We start from the raw sequence: 23,931 nt of genomic DNA on the forward strand, positions 1-23,931 counted from the left end.
CATTTGGTCCTGAATTCTGCCTCTAACAATATCATGACTGAAACTTTAATAAGATTTTCCAATTTTCATATCTGTCACCTTTCATTACCCAACATGGCTTCGGAAACTTTGACACTGGGGAGTGAAGGTCTTTGGGAAATAGAGAACAATAAGTGTCTATAACTCAGTTATAGTATATGAAGATGAATTTTCACAATTGACATATGTTTATGCTAGTCTTTAAATGAGATTCTGCATGAAGTGATTGTAAAAAAACGTTGAAAGATTTCAACAAAAATTCTGACAAGAAAAACTTTCACATCTTCCAATGGAGCACAAAATTTGTTTCTTTAACATTATGTTGCATTGCTAAAATTCTCTGTCATGCTTCAATGGTAAGCAGTACATCAATGGATAAAGCTTAAACAGAGATAATCTATAATATATCAATTAAGATCTTGGAAATGGCACACATGTTTGATGGCACTATGAGATCATTTTTGTTAATAATTTAACTGTTTCATTCACAGGAAATCTGCCACTGTCTGGAAACTTTGGGTTCAAAGTCCCAGTGCTTTGACATCTTGCAAAATGGCATTTGTAAATACCTGGTAAGAAACTGGTTTCATTGATTTGTACACATGTAATACTGTTTTCTATGTTTTATTCCTTGAACTGCTTTTGAGCCTTTTAAAGGAAAATAAATAAGCATCTATCGTATGTTGTGTGTGTGTGTCTTAGATCAAGTTGGGGGTGGTGCCTGACAGTATGGCGGCCGGACTGCTGAGAGCTGTTTCCAGATTACTGGACCTGTCCGTCCTGCCCATTGAGCCTGTGCTGCGCTTCTTGTCTCAGTGCTGCCTCAGCCTGCTGGCTCTGCTCATCAACCTGCAGCAGGAGGCACCTGCCGATACCAACCACAAAAGGTGTGTACTGAAAGACTGTAGTTCTTAACTGATGATCCCTGTTGATATAAAATCTGGTCCTTTTATAACACCAGTTTAACGATAAAGCACATCAACTGGTCACTGCTGTTGTCAGATGATAAATATGTAAATCACACTTTTTTTGCCACAATGACAGGGAGGCAATTTGGGGAGCTTGTGTGTCAGCGTTGAGCTCCGTCCCCCGCCTGCTGAGGATGGTCTTGCAGTCGTTGCGTGTTGGAGATCTGAGTGAGGAAGAGCTGCCACAGCTGGGACAGATCCTGTCAATGCTGCTGCAGCATACGCCGATCCACAACCAGCTGCTGGCCAACGCTGCTCTGCTGCAAGAAATTATACAACACCTGACGGTAAACACGGCACACGTTTAACTCTCTTGGAAGAAAAAAAAAAACATTTTCAGAAGAGCTTTTCAAAAATTTGAAAAAGCAAACTGCATTACCTCCAGCTGTTGACTTGATCTCACTGTGTCTGTGTGTGTGTGTTTCAGAGGTACTCCCGGGGTGCGACCAGGGAGCAGTGGTTGACAGACTTGCTCTACTGTTACAGCGTCACAGTAGCTCACGGCTCTTCTTCTCATCGTGGAAACCTGGGCCTTCGAGACATGTACTGATCGACTCACCCACCAAAACAAGAACCTGGTGTGTTGCTTAGTCCACCCTCTCCAACATACATCCCACAGTTACTTAAGACAAACAAAATACTCGCAGAGCTCAATAGCGACTCTGTATTGTGCTCACAACAAAACTTTCAGACAGAAATACAGTGGAAATGTGTTTTTTATTGTGAGTGACAATGAATACTCAACATCCTCATTTTAGGAGTTTCACCTTTTTTTCTGGGTCTTAACCTGCCTCTTCTTTTCTTCAGCCTTAGCTGTAAATTGTTTGTCCTCCTTTTACCCCCTTTGAATATTGTTGTTACAAATTGGGGTACCTGGTGTCTTTTAATAAAAAAAAAAAAACTAAACAGAAAAAAACAGAATAAAGGCAAAATAAAGTTAAATCACGTGCACTGCCTTTTGTGTCAATTTATTTTATTTTCTTATAATACAATAAAAAAGCAATAAACATTGAGGTGTAATTCTAAAATTACACAATAATGATTGTTGTGCAAATGCATATTAAAAGTAAAAACAGAGCATAGTTTAGAAATACATTTTTCTCTTGAGAGGGAAAGCACTTAGAGACCAAACTGATGTGTAGAGAGTAACTGTATGTGTGAGTGTGTGTGTGTGTGTGTGTCCGTGGCTGCAGGTGGGCTATCGGTATGACCGGCTGTTGATAGACTGCCTCATTCTCCACAACAGGAGGAAAGGTTATCTCAGTGTGTGTGCGAGAGGCTACGGAGAACGAGGGAGATGGAGTGTGTATGTGTTCCTTCCACAATGGATGAAAGGTTATCTTTTACACACACCATCTCTGTAGACTTAACCCCACCCTGTGAGGTCACGGCTCTGATGTCATATGGCTTAATTTTAGAAAGCTTGGCACATTGAGCGAACAATGTGTATAGTAATTCTATAGAGGTAAGGCTGCCAGCCAGCTGAGAAAACATCAAAGAACATAAGGTGTATGTGTGTGTATGTGTAGCTTCAATGTTTTCCTCGGCCTCTGGTCCCCTGTCCAGCGCTATGTGGTCTCAGGTGGTAAGAGTACTGCTTGGCTTGATTCATGGCTTCAGTCAGGTGCACGCAGTCGATACCGCTCACTGTAAAATAAGCACATACATTTATCCTAAAAATACTTACACACAGTAAAAAGTGTGTGTGTGCATGAACTTACACTGGCTCTGGGTGCGTAAAGGCATGTCCAGGAGCAGCTGAGACTGAGAGCCTCGGAGTGAACGCCCGCGTCTGGCCATAGAGTTGCCTGAATGATGGTAAAAACAAAACGTTATGATGATATCTCTATTTAGATTAACAGTCAATGAGAACACGTAAACAGTTTCTTAAGTCAACCAGCTGGTGCTACGTTACAAAGTGCAGGATGCTCCTTTAACTGGTTGATAGGTTCCACACCCATGATTGTCCAGGGTGTAGTCATCAAATAGCTATCTGATGACAATGTAATCAACAAAGGCCCTATAGCTCAGTGGTTAGAGCACTGGTCTTGTAAACCAGGGGTCGCGAGTTCAATCCTCGCTGGGGCCTACCAATTGTTTCTCATTATTCTAAATATTCAAACTTGAATTATTTTTAAAAAGTTTCTTAAGGAACTACTTTCTGTTGATTAAAGACACTCAGATCTATTCCACAAGAAGTAGTTAAAGATGGTTTTTACTGTTTTGTTTTAAGAGTTTGATGGATCGTCCTACAATGTTCCTGCAAGTTTTAAGTTTATCACATCAGAGTGCAATTTCAAAATGGTTGAAAAGGTGGTTTTGGAATAATTTTCCTGTTTTATGTTATGAAGAGAGACTGGAACATTTAGGTTTCACCCCTCTGCCTTTGCATGTACAGTGTGTGTGATTGTCAGGTGTTACAATGTGAATAAATAATTAGATTTTTTTGTGTTTTTATGAATTATAACTACTCCAGCGCTGTGGGGTTTTTTTAGTCAGCAAATCAAACTTGCATACAACAGTTCTTTGACACTTAGTTTTGTTATCAGTGATGCACAAATAGATTAATCTCTTTCCATGTTGTCGCTGCAGAGATGAAAACAGATATTAGAGATACATTTGAGATAAAATAATTCACAGACATTAAATAAAGGTTTACAATGATTAACAGAGCAGTGCGTGACCCAGTTCAGAGTTGTGTGTCAAATGTGTGTCTACTTCTTGAAAAAAAAAAAAAAAAGGTGAGGGAGTGAAAGAATGAGTCTCGTGAATGTGTGTGTGTGTGTGTGTGTGTGTGTGGGGCACCGTGTGGGGGGTTTGTGTGTGTGTGTGTGTTGAGCAGATAGCTCTACGCAGTTGTCTGACATTCCCCCTGACAGCTCTGAACTTTTCACAGTGCCAGGACTGTCAGAGAGAGAGAAGGAGAGAGAGAGAGGGAGAGGGAGAGAGAGAGAGAGGTGAGATGGGGGAGGGGAATACCACGTCAGAAGGTTGGGTCAGAGCGAAGAGGGCGGGGGGTGTCTATCTGTCTGTTAGCGGAGACGGCGTACACGCTTGTATGTTTTGGCGCGGCAAGGTTTCTGCCCGTTTTCCCATCATCACCTGGTGATGTGTGATGAAGGTCAGGCCTGTCTGTGGGGGTGAAACCCTACCAGAGGGTCCAAACAGGCAACCAGGCTGATACTGTCCTGGTATGTGGATTGAAGCATCACCCGGACATTTACACGGCTTCCTGTTCCCAGCATTAGTCACTTACAGCGTGTTCTACACCAACATGACAAGCATTTTGATTTCCAGCTTCTCGCTTTGATCCTAAAAAATCTCTGTTTCCAATGTCAGGGTTTTCATGTAATTCAAGAGCTACGGTTTCAATTAAAATGGAAAGACGCCCATCTCAAACAGTAAACAACACTGAATCATGCAGGGCAGAAAACTGCCACAGCTACTGATGATGATGCTGCACTGCTCTTAAAGTTCAGCATGCTTTAAAGTTGGTTGCAGCTTTAAAGCATGCTGCACCTCTGGTCATAATCAGAGAGGTCAGCAGCTACTTTCATCTTTGATTTGGGTTTGACCAGACATGCAATATGCGTCAAAGTCTCAGCCTTTGGAGAACAGTGCAGCTGTTTTCAACCATAAGTTATTGATTGGGGTGCCCCGGTGGTGTAGTGGTTTAAAGCGCAGACCATGAACAGCAACATCACTGGTTTGAGTCCGGCTGGGAACCTTTCTGTACGTCATTCCCTATCTCTCTCTCCCCTCATTTCCCGCCATCTCTCTACTGTCAAATCATTAATAAAGGCATGAAAATCACCCTGAAATAAGTGATTTACTGTTGGTTTACCGTTAAAGTGGGTTTCCATTAGCATCGGTATCTACAAATATTTGATCAGTCTCCCTACGCAACTTGTGAATTCAAGAATGTGTTTCCTCTTTTGTTGTGAACTCCAGTCGGCTCTGGTAGACTCATGACCTGTGACTGACCTGTGAATGTGCACGGTCGGCCAGTGGACACAGGGATGTACTGTTTTTCTTTATTCTAGCAGTGTGTCATCTCCCTGATTAGTACGATATTACACTACCATACAACAAACTGCAGCATCGCTCTTAAAAACTGTTTACAGTGTGTGTTATTGCTTAGCTCAATGTTAATTTATGTCCTCATTGCTGTGAAATCATATCCTTTTTTAGTTGCAGGGCAGTTTTTTGGACTGAAATCAAATGTGACCATACCTTTGTTTTCTGGTTTGTCGTTGTTTTATACATAAATATGAAAAAATGTGATCAGGAAAACAAAAAAAAAAGCATGTTTTGGGCAGTATGTGAATTATCTCACCATAGATGCTTTGTAGCACAGAGCTCTTACTCGCTGCTGGTTTGGCGGGGGGCGCTCGTATTTCCATCTTCTTCCTATTAGGGGTGAGGTTTAAATCGCTTGACTCCACCTCTTCGCAGGCCTTGGCTTCTCTCCGTCTGCGTGCGTGGAACCTGCAGACACACGTCCCCATGCAAGCGCATACACACGCATACTGTTCAATAAAAAAAAATCTCAGACAGCGTTCAAAGGTCTAAAAGCTGGCAACTCCTCACACTAATACTCACTAAGCATAAACAAAGTAAACAGACTTTATTCAAGGCAGTTAATAGGCAGCACATTCAGAATATAATTGTGAAGCTGAATGGAAACAGAGGGCCTCCTGCGGCGGACTGGCAGGCTCTAAGAGAAACACAGTGTGTAAGAGGCAGAGGAAAGTAAAGAGAAGCTCCTGGTAGCTATTACAGCAGCACGGCTGAACTTTTAGCCTCTTGTTAAACCAGTATGAAAGCTCTAGATTATAGCCCGTCTATCCCCTGACTCCTTGTCCCACTCATCTCCCACGCTCTCCCCCCCACTGCTAAAGTGTTGATGGCATCCAGACCATAGATTGGGGAGGGGGGGTGGGGTGGTGTTACCGGAGAGATGGCATGTATGTGAGAGAGGGCACATGTGGGCACCACATGGCACTGCTAATGTCCCGTAGACCGAGAAGCTTCGGCTACTGAACACCCCTCCAGGTACAAACACAAGCACAATCAAGAACAAAAACATAAACTCGCCTTCGCCAAGCTCTCTGGATGATCCGTGCAGCCTCGTTTCTTCTCCTGCGCTGCTCTTTGTCCTGTCCTCTGTGTGTGCGCTTTGGGATTGGTGCGTGTGCGGCAGCCTGAGTTTTTCGTGAAGGGCTTCTGCGGTCCGAGGATGAACTCCTTCTTAATGAGGGAGTGTGAGTTTGATCTTTGGTAGCGGCCTTTTCTGAAGTCTGCTCCTTGTGGTTTCTGTGCTTTTGTGCAGAGGTGAGGGCATCAGTCTTGCCGGGGGCAGTCTGCACAGTCGTGTGAGCGTCTCTCTTTTTTAGAGGGATGCATTCTCTGGTAATTGTGTCAGTTTGGTCCATGCTGGAGATGCTTGTGGAAGGTTGTTCCCTGACTTTGGGTGTGGAGGGGGGTCTGGGTTTGAGGGTGGGTGGTTGGTTGCAGCTGGCGGGAGAGAGTAGTTCCTTCAGCCTGGTGGTCTGGGGAGCACAGGGTGTAGTGTCACAGGGCACATGACAGTGGCGGTTTGGAGCATCAGGAACCTCATGTGGTTCAGATGCTTTACTTCTTCTGGAGGATCTGCTCTTGTGGCCTGGTGGCATGAAGTTAAAAGACAATTTAATACATGAGATACTTGATATAGAAAAGACATGATGTTGTCCACTTGGTCTTTTATGATAGTGTTCAAATCTAAATCGACACAATGTCATAACTGTCAACACATTATCAATTCCAGCTGACAGTGGATCATTACATCTTCAAGGGTTTCCCGTCTGTTTGTACCTTTGTGTCTCTCCTCTTTGTTCTTGGTGCGTTCAGGTTTGGATGATTTCTTTGTTTCCACCACTGAGTCATTCATGGATAAGTCCTCTATAATGTTCACTAAGGAGAGTTTCTCCTGCTCTGCTCTCGCCACAGAGACCTTTCGTTTCTCTGCAGTGGCCACAGAGACTCGCTGCACGGCCTCTCTTCTCCGCTGTTCTTCCTCTCGCTTCCTAAACACGAAGAAAAGCAGTAGAACCATAACGTGACAGGTTTGTCTGAAAAACACATGAACAGCCGAGGCCCAGATGGAAAAACTCATGTATGAACACTTGTTTTAGATGTACAGACATGTTTTGAAGGAAATTTGATGGTGGATTACTGCAGAAATGAGCCATCTACTCATAACATCTAATCTGCTTTTAGTATTTAGTATTTATTATAACATTGTTAAACTGGGGTACTATTTTATTCATATCAAGATACTACACTACAGGTATCTGGTGACCCCTGTTGTTTTTAGTTGTGGTGCGTTTAAAAGTGTTGTGCATCTGGGCACAGCTTTGTTATTCAACAGATTAATATTCACATAGGTTACTGTGGAAAAACACAAAACCTTTATCTCAATGAAACCGCCTGCTTGAAATTCAAAGTAAAAACAAAAGTTGAAGTCAATGTGCCCGCTTAAAACAAATTAGCTTCTCAAACTCTTGTCATATAAGAGAGTGAGAGGTGAGACTGGTAAGCAAATGACAAAAGGAGAACAAGCCCAAAGAAAAAGACAGGAAGAAGATGTATATGTGTGCAGGGACGACAGAAAGAAAGATAGATATGGAGCGAGTGTGACTGTTTCTATATGGGCGAGAAGAAGAAGACGACAGAGACTGATAATGAAGACAGAAACAGGAATGAAGGATTGTGTGGCTCTGTGTAAGTCTAGGCACACAAATATGTAAATATGCGTATGTGTCTGAACTGTTTGAGTGTATGAGCTCATCTCTCACTTGGCTGCATCCTTGCGCAATTGCTCGTGTCTCATGAGGAGCTGCTTTCTCTCTCTGAAGGCCTTGCGGACGGTGTAGCCCTTGTAGACAGCCTGGATGGAGGCAGCGGCGATGTCCTGGATGGCTGCTATGGACAGAGCGCCGTGTTCCAGCATGAACTGAGTCACCTCACTGTGCCCCCCTAGCAGAGCATAGTCAAGCGGTGTGTACCTGCACGACAGAAACACAAAGTGTCATTCATAGATTCACTTTACTGTCGATCCCTCAGTCATTACTAGCTCTATCCTCACCTCTCCTCAGTGTGCTCCATGTGGTTAGGAAAGGCGTTGTAGCCGAGAAGCAGCTTCACAGCATCCAGATAGCCATTGTTGCATGACCAGTGGAGAGCAGTCCGCCCCTGTGCACCAATAAAGAAAGAGCACCTAATCACGCTGCAATTGTGTTTGGAAAGCTCAAATAATATGGAGACATGTGTGGACACATGAGAGGATTCTTACCTCCTTGTCCTGTATGTTTGGATCAGCATTGTTCTCCATGAGCACAGCCATGCAGGTGATGTAGCCTCCATAAGCAGCACACTGCAGAGGAGTGCGTCCTGCCTGGTCCTGCACAACAGTAGTCAAATATTATCATGAAGTACACGGGAAGGTTTCATTTCTAAAGTCATCTGTCCTTTGATACATCGTGGACTTGCAGCTCCAGCTTTCCAACTATTTCTTAAGCAATTAATGAGGGACAAAATCTACATTCCTCAATAGTGTAGTCAAAGCTAACATGATACTACAGCAGTCTATCATTACAAATTAGATGTTCTTGTGTTTATTTTTTTAAATGCAGTTGTATTTATTGTCACGATGAATATACAGATGAAGAACTAAGGTTCAACAGCACTTACACTATTGTAAGCGTATTTGGATTGGATCTTCACATAGTATGAACAGGAAGAATGATTACAGTGAGGAAAACCTCTTTCAGTGTTCAAAGGGGCACCTGACTGTAGTTTTAAGACAGACTTGAAAAATGATGAACCTATCCTTTTAGTGCTTTTTGTGTGCTGAATGAAGATTGTGGCTTGACAGCTGTAGTTGCATGTCCAGTAAAATATAAAGGGATAGATGACTCAGAAAAAGAAACCTGGGTATTTGATAGAGGAGTATGACTATACAACAAGCCACTGAAAATTTCTGAACTACTCCTTTAGTGTTGCACCACCATGATGTGTGTTTATGCTGTATGTACCTGTACATTGGGACTAATCCCATTCTCCATTAGTATCTGGCAGACTTCAGCATTCCCTCCCAGAGCTGCCCAGTGCAAAGCAGTGTGACCATCCACGTCTACCAGGTCCACACGTGCAGAACCTTTATTCAATACATTTAGACTTCAGTTGAAGCATTTAAGTTACAAGACTTACAGTGTGCAACAGTCAAATCCTCTCCTACCTAGACCATGGACCATAATGTATATAGTACCACTGACACCCACCTTTGATGAGTGTGAGTATAACATCCCTGTGTCCCATCTCACAGGCACGAAACAGCGGCGTGTGTTTCATCACGTCCAGAGAATCGACCATGGCTCCTCTCTCCAACAGCAGCTTCACTGTGCTCACATGGCCTGACAGGGAGGCCGCATGCAGTGCTGTTTGAACACACACACACACACAAAGAAAATTATCCCAGATAAGAATACAAGATGTCTAACTGGGCAATAAACACCCTCAGGACAATTGCTCCTCCCTCGCCTGCCTTGTCTTTGTTCATTCATCCCCCTCAACTGCTGCTCCTCTCTGGGCTCTGGCTAAAGCCTGGTCAGTGGAGGGTTAAACAGATAGAGAAATTTAATGAGGAGCAACACACTTAAGCCTTGTCGTGGCTACCCCCCCTCCTTGTCTCTCTCCAGTCCCCAGACAGTACAGACTAGAGTCAAGTGCATGGAAGGGATCTGGGCACCAGTCAGCTGCACTGCCCTTCACACCGTCTCATTAGCATGAGTCAACCGTCGCATGTTATGCATGCATAAACAATGGCCACCCAACTGAGCAGAAGGGCTATCGCCATGGAGATCATATGTCCTAACAGCCCTGGGGGGTCAGAGTGTGGCAGTAAGTCATGTGTGTCCGCATGTGTGTGTGTCAGAGGACAGTGCTGGCAGTGGTGGGAGTCTATTCAGCGAGCGCACACTAATTTTGCTGACAGTATCACTTCCCTCTCTCCCTCAGTCTCGCAGTCTCTCTAGCACCTTAGGGGGAATCCCCTGTGACATCATCATCTCTAGCCTAAAACAAGCAGCAGAAAAAACCAACAGAACAAGTGTAAAGGTGTCCAGGGCATTTATGTCATCACAGGTGGGGATGGATATGGGTCGAAGCAGTTTAGAGGAGCCTCGGTTCCTCCTCTTGTTTCACAGGCGCTCACCGGTGCCTCCGTACTTGTCCGCCATGTTGATGTCAATGTGAGGCGTGAGGGCCAGCATCGTGCGGATGACATCATCACTGCCCTTCCCAGCGGCCCACATGAAGGCCGTCCTCCCCTCCAGATCGGGTTCATCCTTCACCGACGGGTGGGACAGAAACACACCCACTGTCTCCTACACACACACACACACACATATACATAGACAAACAATTACTTTAAGTTTTGTTTTGTTTTAGAGATAGAAAGACACTAAAGATGTGCAAGTCTATTTAACAAGGCAACATCGTAATTCCAGCAAACCAATAATCATCAGTAAAACAACTTCAAGTCAAATGATGTAAGTAGAATGATAACATTACAGTCCCAAATTTCTAATTAAACATAATTTAACCTTCTTTCAAGGGCTATTAGAAGCTTTGGATTCCACATACTGAACAATCAAGCTATAAATTCTTAAAATATCTTGCTATTTCCAAGGTCAAGAATGAACTTTGAACTTCAGTTTAAGTATCAAAACATATAGAAACAAACAGCTTTATTTCATTGTCAACGATATTGTATTTTGGGTGGAGTTACATGATGCTGACTCATCAGGTTTTCCAGCTTTATGACTCACAGCATTGTTGCTCTGAGCTCCATAGTGCAGAGGTGTTGCTCCTTGGCTATCGGAGGGAATTGTGCCCGACGTGTTTCTCTCCAACAGCAGGTGGACGATTCTGGCGTGGCCTGAAAAACACACGTAGATGTGTTGGGTGACAGATGAATGAAAAGGATGTAAGCAGCTGGGACAACTGCTCAAACTATACTGTCCATACTGTCCTTCAAAGGCACTTTTATGCTTTTTCAGTTTGCTTTACAAACTGTTAACAGATCAGGAGTCCAGTTCTCCAAGTTGACATAATTCAAGTGTCACTATTTCCTGCTCAATTACTGAGAACTTGTCTTTGTATGGTGTGATAAAAACAACTTGTGAAAGCCATAAACCTAAAGAAAATACATAAAACATCTTCTTATCATGTGGGTAATAACTGATACTATTTGGCTTTAACTTGATTACGACACAGACTATAAACAGCTAGCCAGTGTAAAACATTTTTTCATAAGAATATTGTTTTTGGGGGAAGTGGACATAATTTGCACATGGAAATCTTTTATTTTCAATGTATAGCAGTCAATCAGACAGCAGCAGGTCACATGCGGGAGGTGTGTCCACTCACCGAGCAGAGCAGCCCAGTGTAGCGGCGTCCTGAAGAGGTTATCATAAGCTGTCACATTACAGCCCTCGTAAGACGTCAGCACCTCCACCACTGCCTCGTTACCGTCGGCAACGGCGAAGTGCAGGGGTGTCCGACCCTCATAGTCCTGCCAGTTCAAGAGGGACTCTGTGGGAGCTGCCTCCTACACACACACACACACACACACACACACACACACACACACAAGACAGATTAAAGAAAAAGATGTGGACTGAAGGGTCATGATGGAGGATGATAATGACAGATCACTTGTGTGTGTGAACGCTGGTGTGTACCAGTATACAGCGGACAGTCTGTGTGGCGCTGGGCTCCTGACTGTGTGCGGCCCAGTGCAGAGGGATCTTGCCCTCGCTGTCGGGGATGCCGATGTTGGAATCGTGCTTGATCAGAAGGCGCACATGTTCTGGTCGGTTATAAAACGCTGACCAGTGAAGAGCAGTTTGCTGTAAAAAGAGAAAGCATGCCCGAGAGAGAGAGGGATATGAAAAGAGAGACCAAGATGATGAATGGAGTCGAAAACAGAGGAGGCTGTTGTAGCACCAGATTTGAGGTTTCCATTAACGTTAAAAAAATTACTCCACTATGACATGGCCAGGAAATATGAGGGCTGCGTGCTACACAAAGCTCATATTGAAGATCCAGCGGGAAGCTGTGATTGTAACCCAGATACTGCCTTCATGACGGCTACTGAGCTATTCTGAGATTTGCTGAAACCACTGTCATCTGACACGATGATGCATATTGGATTATTACAAAACTAACTACTGATGTCAGATACACATCAGCTCCAGCAGACAGAGGAGACTGTGTGTTTGTGGTCTTATCAGCAGAACACAGGACAAAGCCGCAGATTGTTAAAATCGTTCACTGCTATGTGAGTGTGTTTATGTGTGTATGACCTCAAATTCCTGCTGCTTGTAACAAACTATCTTCAGTCAGTCAGTTATCTCTTTGCAGGTTATTGGTTAGACGCCCAGACTGGCTGGTTTCTGATTGAGGACAAACTATGAGCAGTTGTAAAGACAAACAAGCTTCTGACTCCTTTTTTGTGTGTCTGTATCTGTACTGTAATACCTTGTTCTTGTCCTGTGTGTCAACCTCTCCGGGTCCGATGTGTTTGAGCAGCAGGGCGAGGGCTTTTGGAGAGGGGTGTCGGGTGGCCAGGTGGAGCGGGGTCATCTCCTCTAAATCTTTCTGCAGCCAGTTAGCCCGCCTGGACAGCAGCAGCTTCAGGAAACGCACGTTCCCCTGCAACACACAGACACAGAGATCCCTGTAAGATAGTATCCTATACAAAGTAGCTCAGAAATCAGCAATTCACCTCAAAATTAGTCATGGACCAGCAGCAGTGACACACACACTCCCACACACACAGACTCCCCAGGCTTTTAGCGGTGTCTGGTTCAATCCGCAGGTCATCCATCTTCGTTCACTCCTCCTGCCTCTCTGCTCAGCGTGTGTGATGAGCTGTTAAACAGTAAACAGCGGCTCTGTGGCCTGGCAGAGCAGCTGCTCTCTGCCTGTCGCCCCCCTCCACATCATCATCATCATCTTCATCATCATCCTCAGTTTTGGTCTAAGCCTCTCACCACCGGGCCTCTAGGTGATGCATTGCGCAACAGCTGTCGCGGGACGGCAGGTTGTATGTCTATGTGAGTGAGACGGCGTACATGTGTGTTTTGTATATTTGCCATCCTGTGACCACAACGCCACAGTCTGACGGATCTATCTCGTGTGTGAGCATGCATCTAGACTGTGAGCATGTGTGTGTGTGTGTGTGTGTGTGTGTGTGTGTGTGTGTGTGTGTGTTCCCATCCTCCCTATTCTCAGTCCAATTAGATCGGTAATCCCTGGCCTCTCTCCCTGTCTCAGCCACTTATTGATCAGATGTCAAAGAGACAGGGCTTCCCATCACTATCATCCCCCAACACACACACATACAAACACACACACACACATACACACGGACCCCAAAAGCCTATTACCTCCCCTCTTTCTTCAATGATATGATGATCCTGCATCAGTATACTCCTGTAAAAAAGCTACCAGTGAGTTGTAAAGAGATATTATTAGCAGCACATCCCACTGTTTTCCTGCTCCATCCCTCTAGAGAGAACAGACCACCCTGTCAAGAAGTGTTCCTATTAACATTGTCTCTTCTGACTGTTCCTGAGTCTGAACTGAAGTGAAAAGAACATCAAGCCTCTAAATGTTGGAACAATTTTCTATCTTCTTTCACAGGTTTCAGTGGCTGTGAAACGGGACTTTCTCCATGCAGAATAATTGATAATGTGTATGTATGTGTGCAAGTAATGCTCATAGCGTCAATGTTTGTGTGGCAGGATTATAACTGAGTTAAGATTCCTCTCCAGAAGCCCTTAGGCCATAACTGCAGCCACTAGGGGGCACTGGCTTCCCACTGGAGCTTATGGACTGTCATAAATTCCCTCTTTTTGCCACCAAACCTTTACTAGATCCATCCTCTTTTTTAAATCCATCCTTTTATGCAGTTTTGTGGATTAACGTGGTCAACTTTATTCAATATATACTCTACCATACCCTTCATCACAAAGAAGGGCTGCCACACATCAGCATTTGTGTGTGCACCTGTGTATGTGTGGAGTCCGTACCTTCTGTGCAGCGAGGTGCAGAGCTGTGCGCTGGCTGTGGTCGGTCTTGTTGACCGAGGCTCCGGCCTTCAGCAGAATCTCTGCGCAATCCAGGCGGTCAGCCAGCACACAGTACATCAAAGGGGTCCGGCCAAACTGGTCTTCACGGTCCCGCAGTGAAGGCTCTGCTACATACACACAGGCACACATGCACAGGCAGACACACAAACACATACAAACCAAGTAGAAGGGGAGGTTGAGGGTTTAAGTCTGAGGATGCGCTTAAACAGAGAACAAGATTTTGGTCGAAATGCATTGATTTTTTTAACAAAGTAGAATTAGGTGGCTTGTGATGTACATTAGAAACAGTTTTTGAAAGGCAACTCCTTATACTTTAAACCTTTCATTGCTTCACTTTTATGGGAATTTCCACTTCCACTTTTATAAATAAATCAATTTATTTGGAGCAGCTGGGAGCCATAAGGAAATACTGTACCACTAATAAACTGAAAGACCCTGTTTCCTCCTTATGAAGAGTAGCTTAATTTGCAAAATTAATTTGATGCTCTTCTATATTTTTCTGCCACATTTCTATTCTACAGCCTGAGTAAGACTCCATTTTCTGCATATTCCTGTTTAAATATCAACATAGTTAATTGTTTAGCTAATGCCAGCGCTTTGGAAGAAGGGTGCCTCTGTGCGTAAGGAGGACTATGCTTTAGCAGCAGGAACAAGGTTCCAGCTTGCATGCTGGCGAGCACCTGCTCTGCTGTAGTTTGCCTATGCAAAACCCTAATATCCTACCAGCTGCATGGGTGCTCTGCTGCAGCTGACCCTGCGCTCTGACCTCTCTGCAGATGGTGAAGATGCAAAGAAAATGTCCTTATAGAAATCAATAAAGCATTACAGTATTACATATTAATGTGAACTGAACGCGCTCCTGTGTGTCTGCTTCACCTGTGTGATGCAGCTGAGGTAGTGGTAGTGAATGAATTTGTAATCATTTTTAGGGTTACTTACCTGTGATGAGTTTGAGAAGGGCGCTCCTATCTCCGTTGACAGCTGCAGCATGAACCTGGGAGCCCAGAGAAGCAGGTCCCTGGCTAGATGTCGCTGAGGCCTACAACACAAACAGATGGAAGGTCACAACTCAATTTGCAGCAACATACATCCATTTTACTTATCAAGTGTTTAATATGGTGACATTAAGCTGAGCCTAGACGGTTTCCTTACGATTTATTTAGCTCTAAGTACACCTCACAAATGGACCCAGTCAAAGAGTTAATGCATAGTATGATTGTTAAAGTGGCTACTGGGAATCTCAAAATTGTTTTCAGAAACCCAAAATTGAAATAAATATTAGGTAACTGCCACTTCCACAGACACCAGTAAAATTTTGTCAATTTAGTTTACATTACACCTCAAGCTGAAGCAGCTAGTTAATGCTTCTGCTGTAGCCTAAGTTGGTGAATATCGATCACCATTGAGGAGTAGACATAAAATGATTATCCTTAAACATCAATCATATTTTGTCCAGATTACAAACACCTGAAGCTCCGTTAGCAGCCAACCACACAATAAAACAGATAGTTTCCAATATCGTAATAAGCAAGCCCATGTTTGCTGGCAGTAGGGAGTGTGTGTGGTTGTATGTGCACACCGTGTGTGTGTGTGTGTCTGCTCCTGCTGAGGGGGTTAAATCTCTTCCTGGCCCCACTTAACCAGAGCCCAGTGAAAGCTGGGTAATCTGCAGACAGGAAGCAGCTGGGGAGGGTGTGAGCGTATAAGAGGGGGGTCTCTCTTCATGTCTTATTCATGTCTCATTAATATTGCAACATGCTTTCCTGTGCGTGTGTGTGTGTGCATGAATGTGCGTGTTTAGAGATGTGGGACAAGCCCTGCGGGGCACAACACAGAAATCAATTATTGCCCCTAAACACATAAACGCTAGAGGCACAAACTAAACCCATGCCACAATCTTGAGATTTCTCCAAGACATTTTCATTAACTGTCACACAAATAGATCCGAGGCATTACTTATGAAAACTGAGATATAAAAAACTGTTAATAGAGAAAATCTGATCGGAATCATCAATAAAATAGAGGCAGATTGATTACACAATCCTTAAAACTTTTAAACTCTTGGTCAGAAAAGTGAGGGGATCTGAAGGGAGGAGGGAATACTCCGGTGTCCTCCATCCTTCCTTCTCATCCTCCTCTCGCTCCCCGCCGTCACCTCATAAAGAGTGCTCCTGTAGACACTGCGTGCAGCATGGCAATTACCCATCATGCTCGCTGCTTTCTCACGCTCTGCCAAGTAGTGGCGGCAACTTAATACAGGTTACTACATTTACTGCAAAGTAGGTAAAGGAGGGTGAGAGGGAGAGATGGTAGATGCAGCACTTAAAGGTGTGTGTGTATGTGTGTGTTTGGCACATGTGCCACGTCATGGGAAGTGATTTTCCATGAGAGAGTTTTTACAGGGACTTTGCCAGAATCAACCACAAGCATCTCTAAACATCTCCAATTTACAGCGATTACTCAGTCAGTAATGCACGTGCATGCACGCATACACACACAGTGTGATAGTAATAATAATAATGATACATTTAATTTGTACCACACTTTTCATTCATAGTGAAACTCAAAATGCTCCAGTATTAATAACACAGAACACACAACATAAAGAAATACTGCCTCGTGGTTGAATGCCTCCACCAACCACTCAAGTGGCATTTTATATCCATGTCTGTCCAGACTCATATAATATTTGTAGTCAAGACTTTGAAGGAATTTAATAAAAGGTATTACATGTGTTTTCCTTTTATGTGTTCACATGCTCGGCTAATAAAGCTGATTCTGATAGAACACAGAGTTGTAGCCATGACAGTTTATGATGCTTCAGATATGGATGTTGCTGCAAAGAAACTACAAATTCTAAAATGTGGATGCTTCACACACATCTTCAACCCGGCAGCACAGAAGATCTATAAAATTACGAGCACAGCACCCAAGATTAGTGTCACCAATTCAGTATCTGACCAAATGTGAAATATAGTCACAATCTCCCCTTCTGTTCCTGAGTTATGGTGTTGAATAATGGGCAGAAAAGTGTTTTTGCAGAACATTATGATGTCACAGTGAAGTTGACCTTTGACCTTTTGGATATAAAATGTCATCAATTCATTGTATTAGACATTTCTGTGAAACTTTGTCATAGTTAGCATATGAATTCTTGAGTTATGGCCAAAGACAAGTTTTGTGAGGTCCAAGTGGACATTTGTGCAAGATGTAATGAAATTCCCTCTATGCGTTCCTGAGATATCGCGTTCATGAGAATGGGATGGGCATGAGGTCACAGTGACCTTGTCCTTTGACCACCAAAATCTAATCAGTTCATCCTTGAGTCCAAGGTGGATGTTTGTACCAAAGTTGAAGAAATTCCCTCAAGGCGTTCCTGAGATATTGTGTTCACGAGAATGGGACGGAGGTACAGGCAGAAGGACAGACGGAGAACCCGAAAACATATTGCCTCCTGCCACAGCTGTCACCAGCGCAGAGGCATAAATAGTGATAATAGTTAAAACTGGAGTGTGGGACTTTTGTCTCCCCCTTCTGGCAGTGAGAGTACAGGGTGGCGCATGGCTGTGATTGCCTGACACAGGCATGCAGCACGCTCTCATGTGCACCCTGAATGACAGGCACACAGAGATGGCCGGTAAAATCTGACATAGTTAGACGGTCCGCAGGCCCAAAAACATATTTTTGACGGCCCACTGGCACACCGGGATTTTTCCCAAAACAGTATGCCCTATAGCCAGTACACCACTGGCCATAATCTACTGTTGCGGCTGTAAAACGGTGGATAAATTGTTTTGAGTGTCACACAACCACTGCAAAATGACTCGTTTCACTATCAGAATTTGGTCCATTTGGTCAGATAACATTTGGAAACTCTAGAAGAGCCACACAATTAACGGCCAAACAGCCAGCACGGGAATGTCGCCCCTGACATGAGATTTAAAAACTCCATATGCTGTGAAATACAGAGAGATTTAACTGGCCGTGATAGGCTTAATCAGCATTGTGTGAACTTGTTTGGCAAGGGCTTCAATGTAATGGACGTTCATTTATATGTAAAAGTCCTGCACTGCAGGTTTAATATGAAAAAACCCTCCTGAATAGAAGGCCTTTTTTTAAAAAAAGAGACTAGGTTCTGTGCTGCCCTCAGATGGTTAGGAGGGCTGTTCCACAAGTGTGGTGCAAATACTAATATCTAACACATGCAGAAATAACTAAGATGCCATTGCTGCACCACAAACAAAGTAAAATCATGATTCTGATGTTAACATCCTGCTACACAGAGAAAAATGAAGCAATATGATATTGACTCTGCTTCTTTTCAATCATGACAGGAGCTCATTAAAAACTTTTCCTTGACTTTTGTTGACTTATTTTGATCTTTTTTTTTTTGCATTTTTGGAGTCAATATGAAAGTCCCCCACCTGCTACAATAAAAAAATATGAATTGATTTATGAATAATCTTAGATGCAGGAAAAAAAAAATCATAATTTTGCCAAACACTGACAAGAGGGACACACGTCAATACATGAATTGATGTGAGGGACATTCAGATTGCAGAGAGCAGGCAATTAGAGTTTCATGAGGGCCTGAGTGTTTTGGAAACACCTACAGTGCATCCAAATTTGGCTAAAAAGGCTTTTGAGATGCAGTGTCTGAACTCAAACAAAGGAGGCTGTAAAAACAACGCCAGGTCCTGTTGAGAGGTTTGGAGTGGTCTCATTTAGCCATTCATACGTATTCCTCAGGGAGCACTCCACTTGTTAATATGAAGACAATAACTCAGAGTAAACTATTGATCATGGGCTGAGGTCCAGACCAAGTGATTGTGCATCTGTATAAGTATTGATTCATGCTGATGCTGACATTATTTAGTCTTTATTCATATTCTGCCTCATATAACCACAGCGAGTTTAACAAAGAATCTAGACACTTCCACGAAACCTTTCAGCAACACTACAGGAGTGCTGTGCACATACACACTGCTGCCACCTGATACACACACACACACCAGACATTTACTGTAACTAACACTTCAATTGATGTTATTGAGACAGACAGGCACAGAAACCAGGGAGTCAAAGTGTGTGTGAACATGTTTGTGCACAAGTGTGTTTGTCTATATGTTTCTCTAGCTGTCTGTCACTGTGATGGTGTCTGGTTTTGATAGAGGACATAGCTAGGGCATGCTGGGTAAGCAGTGGGGAACAGAGCCTGAGCCTGTGGCCTTTATTTCTATTCTGGACGAGCACACACACACACACACACACACACACACTTTTTAGTGTATTTTCAAACAGTTTATACAGTTAGAATAGAGAGCATTCAGGGTCTTAGCCAACATGGGGCTATTACAGGTGCCTATACCACCTACATGTCTCTGTGTGAGAGTGTGTGTGTGTGTGTGTGTGTGTCTGATAGGAGATAGAGGCTTCAGGGATCAGTCCCTGAGTTTTGACTGACAGGTAAAGAGGTGGGAGGATGGATAATATCAGCCCACAGGGATGCCCAATCTGTAAAGCCCTATTTCTGGGGGACTTCCTGGTTCCCCAAGGACCAATGAGCTGGCTCCCTCAGCTGGGGGCCGAGCCCTGGAGCACAGCGGGGCCAATCAGCAGGGGGGGAGAAGGCTGAGTGACACGCAGATCTGCTAATTTACATCATTACCACAATGCATCCCGACAAATGAGCCCCCAGGGTGTGAGCCAATCACCTGGGAGAGTAATGCAATTAGGCGGGACCACAGCTGTCAATCTCACAGCCATGGGGGTCAGGTAGTGACGCCTGTGGCTAAAACACCCCAGCCCGCTGTCTGTCGTTCACACACACACACACCATCTATACATGCACACACACATATACAGACATACAGAGAGGGAAGACAAGAAGCAGCGGTGCAGATATGAAGAGATTTATGAGTGTGTGTGTGTGTGTGTGTGTGTGTGTGTGTGTGTGTGTGTAGTGTGAGGGACACAGTAGAGGCTGGTTCTCTATCTTTCTCCTGAGGGTGGAGGGTAGGAGGGAGTCAGAGAGGGAGGTGGTGTGTGTGAATGCTCGGGGGACACAGAGATTGACTTGTGTCCTCTGAGAACTTACACCTGAGCGTAAGTGAGTGCATATCTGCATACATCTGGGCGTGTGTTCGTGTGTGTTTACATTTACCCATGTGTTTTTCGTCCGCTGGGGCACAGTGTTGTTTATACTCAGAGTTGGTGCTCTGTGTGTGAGGACTATGCCAACAAAAGGGGGAAGAGGGCGTAACCATAGGGGAGCTAAAACTGGTGTAGAACGACCCTGCATTTGACTGGCATGTGAGCGAGCGCTGCTGGTAATGAGGCTTATCTTAGTCTCATTAGGTGTAGTGATATCATACCAGAGCGCTCCACCAAGTCGATAGGGTTCTGCCCAGCATGTTGTTAATGTTTGTGGTGTGTGTGTGTGTATATGTGTGTGTGTGTGTGGGCTGGTCGATGTTGCTGTGACTGGCAGACTGTCAGAAGGTGCTGGATATTAATCAGAGGCACTAATAACACCCCGGCTCTGTCTCAAAACACTTTCGCTTACCCTCTGCATCGCTTCAGTACTAAAAGGGAGGAAGAGCGCAAGACTTTATAAAGTAAAACAAGCACACAATGTCTACAACGGCGAGCTGATACAGCCCTTCTCACCTTGTCTGTGTGGTTAAGGCGCTGTTCGAGACACTCTGAGAGTTAGGGGAGCTGTGTGTTTTGTGTCATCCCATTATATCACTAATGAGCAGCCCTCAGGAGGGAGGGGAGAGAGAGACAGCAAAGCGGACAGAAAAAGACAGACGAAGAAGGGAGACGGAGACCAGCTTAGGGACTTTTTCCTCTTCTGCCCTCCATCCCCCTCTTCCCCACACCTCTGAGTCTAATTGGACTAAAACTGTGATCTAATTAAATGTCCAATTAAAGTGCAGAGAGCAATGTGCCCACCGGCGAATCAGAGTACAGGGACATAATCAGCTGGAAAAACAAACAAAAAAATCAATGGGAGCAATGCGAAATGGAAAAAGATGGAGAAAATCAGAAAAGGGAGGAGAGGGTGAAACGAGGAGAGGATAGAGTGATAGTGTGATAGGACACTGTGCATCCCATCTTTAGACAAGGTTAGCTTACTTCAGAGAATACACCTGTATGACACTGAAGAAAATAACTACTAATACATCACTTGATTTGCCTTGAAGCTGAATACAAGACAACACAGGCTACGGACAAAGTTTCTGAATTTCATGTGACAGAACAAAAGTAACAAAAGGCTGAATCTGACAGCAAGAAGACATTATTATACTGCACTTCAATCTCTCAATCCACAAAGAAAAATATAAACAATTTTGATTATCAGTTAATCAATAAAATCATTATTAGTCAAGCACCAATATATACTGGTTAAGGCTTCTCAAGTGTGGTGAATTGCTATCATATCGTTGTAAATTGAACACCTTTGTGTCTTTTGACTTTCAGATGATGCACACATTTTGATGATATTTGGGTCTTGTAACTATAATAGGCATCTGTCATTATCTTTACGGATATTTCATAAACTAAACAATCAATTAATCAAGAGAAAAAACAGTTATTAATCAGTAATGAAAATAAGTCCAAATAGATTAGATTAGATTAGCTTTTGGCCTCATATATCTCACTCTTGATTTTCAACAATACTGAGCTTCTGTAAAAATTATACAATCCCCATTTGTAGTTTAAGGGCTAAGATGCTGACCATTAACTGCACTGTACCCACTGCAAGTCCAGCTGGGGACCTTTGTTGCATCTCTCTCTCCCTCATTTCCTGTCGATTCTCCACTGTCTTTGATGAAGGCTTTAAAAATGCCCCCAAAAAAAACACTTCAGAAAAGAAAATAACCCCCAAACAATGCCCACTAAGAATGCAGGCGACTACATGAGGATTTTGCAAACAGGAACCAGAACAAACAGACGCTTAGAGCCATATCCATCGATTACTTCTTACTTTACATCCAGTATAGAGAAAAAATACTTCGTCAATAAATATCACACCTGTCTAGTCTATTCACTTTTAACTTATACAGTTTTGAAGTTTTGGTCCTGCTGTCTTTTTAGAGACACATAGCGATGATCACATAAATCAACCATTTCTGTCAGAATAAATTTTAAATCTTAGATCTTGACACCAGTAAACTTATAGTAGTAACATATACTGTAGTGCTGAGTAATATATTAATATTTGTCATCATCAACCATTATAATCATATCATAATTGTTTTTCTTACTTGTGATATACAAGTTTGATGTCCAACGAATAACATAGATTTCTAAAATATTTGAGAATTGTACCAGAAAAAAATTGTTCCAGTTTGAATTCACATTACCAAATGATCTGATGCACTAAACACATAAGACAATTCAACCAGTGATTTTTTATACCTTAGCAGATATAGTGATATATATATATATATTAATACTGGAAGAAGACTTTTTTGGTTATTTATTTTGTTCTATAATGCCAAACACTAAGAACTTTACCACTGATATCAGATGGAGGGAGTGAGAGAAATCTTCCTCTGTCTCCATCTGTGAGTTGCTCTCACACTGTGAACCCCCTATGGACAGCTTTAGCCCATAAAATATTAATGCTGGGATTCAATTCAACATTACACCTTAATCTCCTTAACAATTAGGCACACAATTAGGCTTGTTACATGTAGTCTCAAATGGTTTTGACTCCTCGAAGAGAAATATAAACCGGCAGTAGAGGTCAAACACTAGAGTAACCACTGACTATGACAGCATACTCAGATAAACAGACATTAAATCTGCATAGCTGCTCTTTGTGTGTTGGATTCTTACCATAGCTGCGTTAAGGGGGACACTCCAGCAGATGTTCCCCAGTTTAGTGCATCCTTGATGGGTGAGGGTGCACGTCCAGGTCCCCTACCTGCCCTGATCCTGGCTCCTGCCTGGGAAGAGAAAGAGGATCAATCACATCCTGAGAACAGCCCACCTGTTCACACAATTAACTGCCAGCATAACACTGCTACTGTGCTGTTTATAGACAGTGGGTGGATGCTTCAGAGTGACAGATTCGTCTAATCTGATGAGGTGCAACAATTTTTTGTTTTAAGTTACAATCTTTGGTTTGAAGTTTTGGAGGTAGTGTTCAAATAAGCAGCAGCTACACTACACCATTTCTGTTTTGAGGAACCTATGTGCAGAGATTTTGAGAGAGTTGAGCATCACAGTAGCTGAAGGTTTTAACCTCGACAAGTTTTCTGCCGCAAGATATCTTTCTGCTGATCCACATAGAAATGCACTGCTACATCTGTTGGTGAAAACAGGTCGAACTTAGTATTGCAAAAAGTGAAGCAAAATGATGCAACTCGCCCCTGTAAAAGAGAAATCAGTTATTCATAAGCGTACTAAAGAAGCCCTGGGAACAAATGTGTGACAATGTATAAACGAATAATCAAGTTAATGCTCTTGTATGCTCATTAAGTGTTGTTTCCACTACCTCTTAGTTGGTGTTATATTTACCGTTTTGTTTGCTTTTCTCTCAGATTAAAGTCTTTAGAAAGTTTTCTTCCAAGGCGTCCCGTTGAATCGCCACCGTCTGAGTAACAAAAAAACTACAACTCCCATTGCCTGATTATAACGCAACAATAATAACGCCATGATTGTAGTTTTCCAGATTATCCAGGGTTAGCCGTTTGGCGACGTTGAAAGACTACGTTTCCCATAAAGCC

The 23,931-nt window shown here is 43.3% G+C and overlaps 2 protein-coding genes and 1 non-coding gene across 8 annotated transcripts in view; 2 read left to right on the forward strand and 1 right to left on the reverse strand.

Annotated features, from left to right (window-relative positions):
* tex10 (testis expressed 10) overlaps nucleotides 1-1,931 on the forward strand; it is a 14,015-nt gene extending 12,084 nt beyond the window's left edge. For all 5 annotated transcript variants that reach the window (XM_067601585.1, XM_067601588.1, XM_067601584.1 and 2 more), the window contains 4 exons: nucleotides 510-590; nucleotides 721-905; nucleotides 1,063-1,273; nucleotides 1,414-1,931. In XM_067601585.1, the coding sequence (XP_067457686.1) occupies nucleotides 510-590; nucleotides 721-905; nucleotides 1,063-1,273; nucleotides 1,414-1,536 (600 nt within the window). In that variant the 3' untranslated portion in view covers nucleotides 1,537-1,931. The remainder of the gene's footprint in view (nucleotides 1-509; nucleotides 591-720; nucleotides 906-1,062; nucleotides 1,274-1,413) is intronic.
* Nucleotides 1,769-23,874, reverse strand: invs (inversin). 2 transcript variants are annotated; one of them, XM_067601583.1, is made up of 19 exons: nucleotides 23,723-23,874; nucleotides 23,039-23,148; nucleotides 15,128-15,227; nucleotides 14,129-14,292; nucleotides 12,573-12,746; nucleotides 11,774-11,941; nucleotides 11,460-11,640; nucleotides 10,859-10,968; nucleotides 10,243-10,414; nucleotides 9,311-9,466; nucleotides 9,065-9,186; nucleotides 8,323-8,430; nucleotides 8,116-8,222; nucleotides 7,826-8,035; nucleotides 6,843-7,054; nucleotides 6,084-6,651; nucleotides 5,323-5,474; nucleotides 2,708-2,794; nucleotides 1,769-2,633 (listed from the first exon to the last, which is right to left on the reverse strand). In XM_067601583.1, exons 2-19 carry the CDS (start codon nucleotides 23,039-23,041, stop codon nucleotides 2,518-2,520), a joined length of 2,910 nt encoding a protein of 969 aa, XP_067457684.1. In that variant the 5' UTR covers nucleotides 23,042-23,148; nucleotides 23,723-23,874; the 3' UTR covers nucleotides 1,769-2,517. The 2 variants fall into 2 exon arrangements, with proteins under 2 accessions (XP_067457684.1, XP_067457683.1); XM_067601582.1 differs by having other exon boundaries at nucleotides 14,129-14,295.
* On the forward strand, nucleotides 3,003-3,075 carry trnat-ugu (transfer RNA threonine (anticodon UGU)). Its single transcript has one exon. It is a non-coding gene; the product is annotated as a tRNA-Thr (tRNA).
* Nucleotides 23,875-23,931: the final 57 nt, after the last annotated feature.

The sequence above is a fragment of the Thunnus thynnus genome, chromosome 10 (genome assembly GCF_963924715.1).
Source record: "Thunnus thynnus chromosome 10, fThuThy2.1, whole genome shotgun sequence".
NCBI lineage: Eukaryota > Metazoa > Chordata > Actinopteri > Scombriformes > Scombridae > Thunnus > Thunnus thynnus.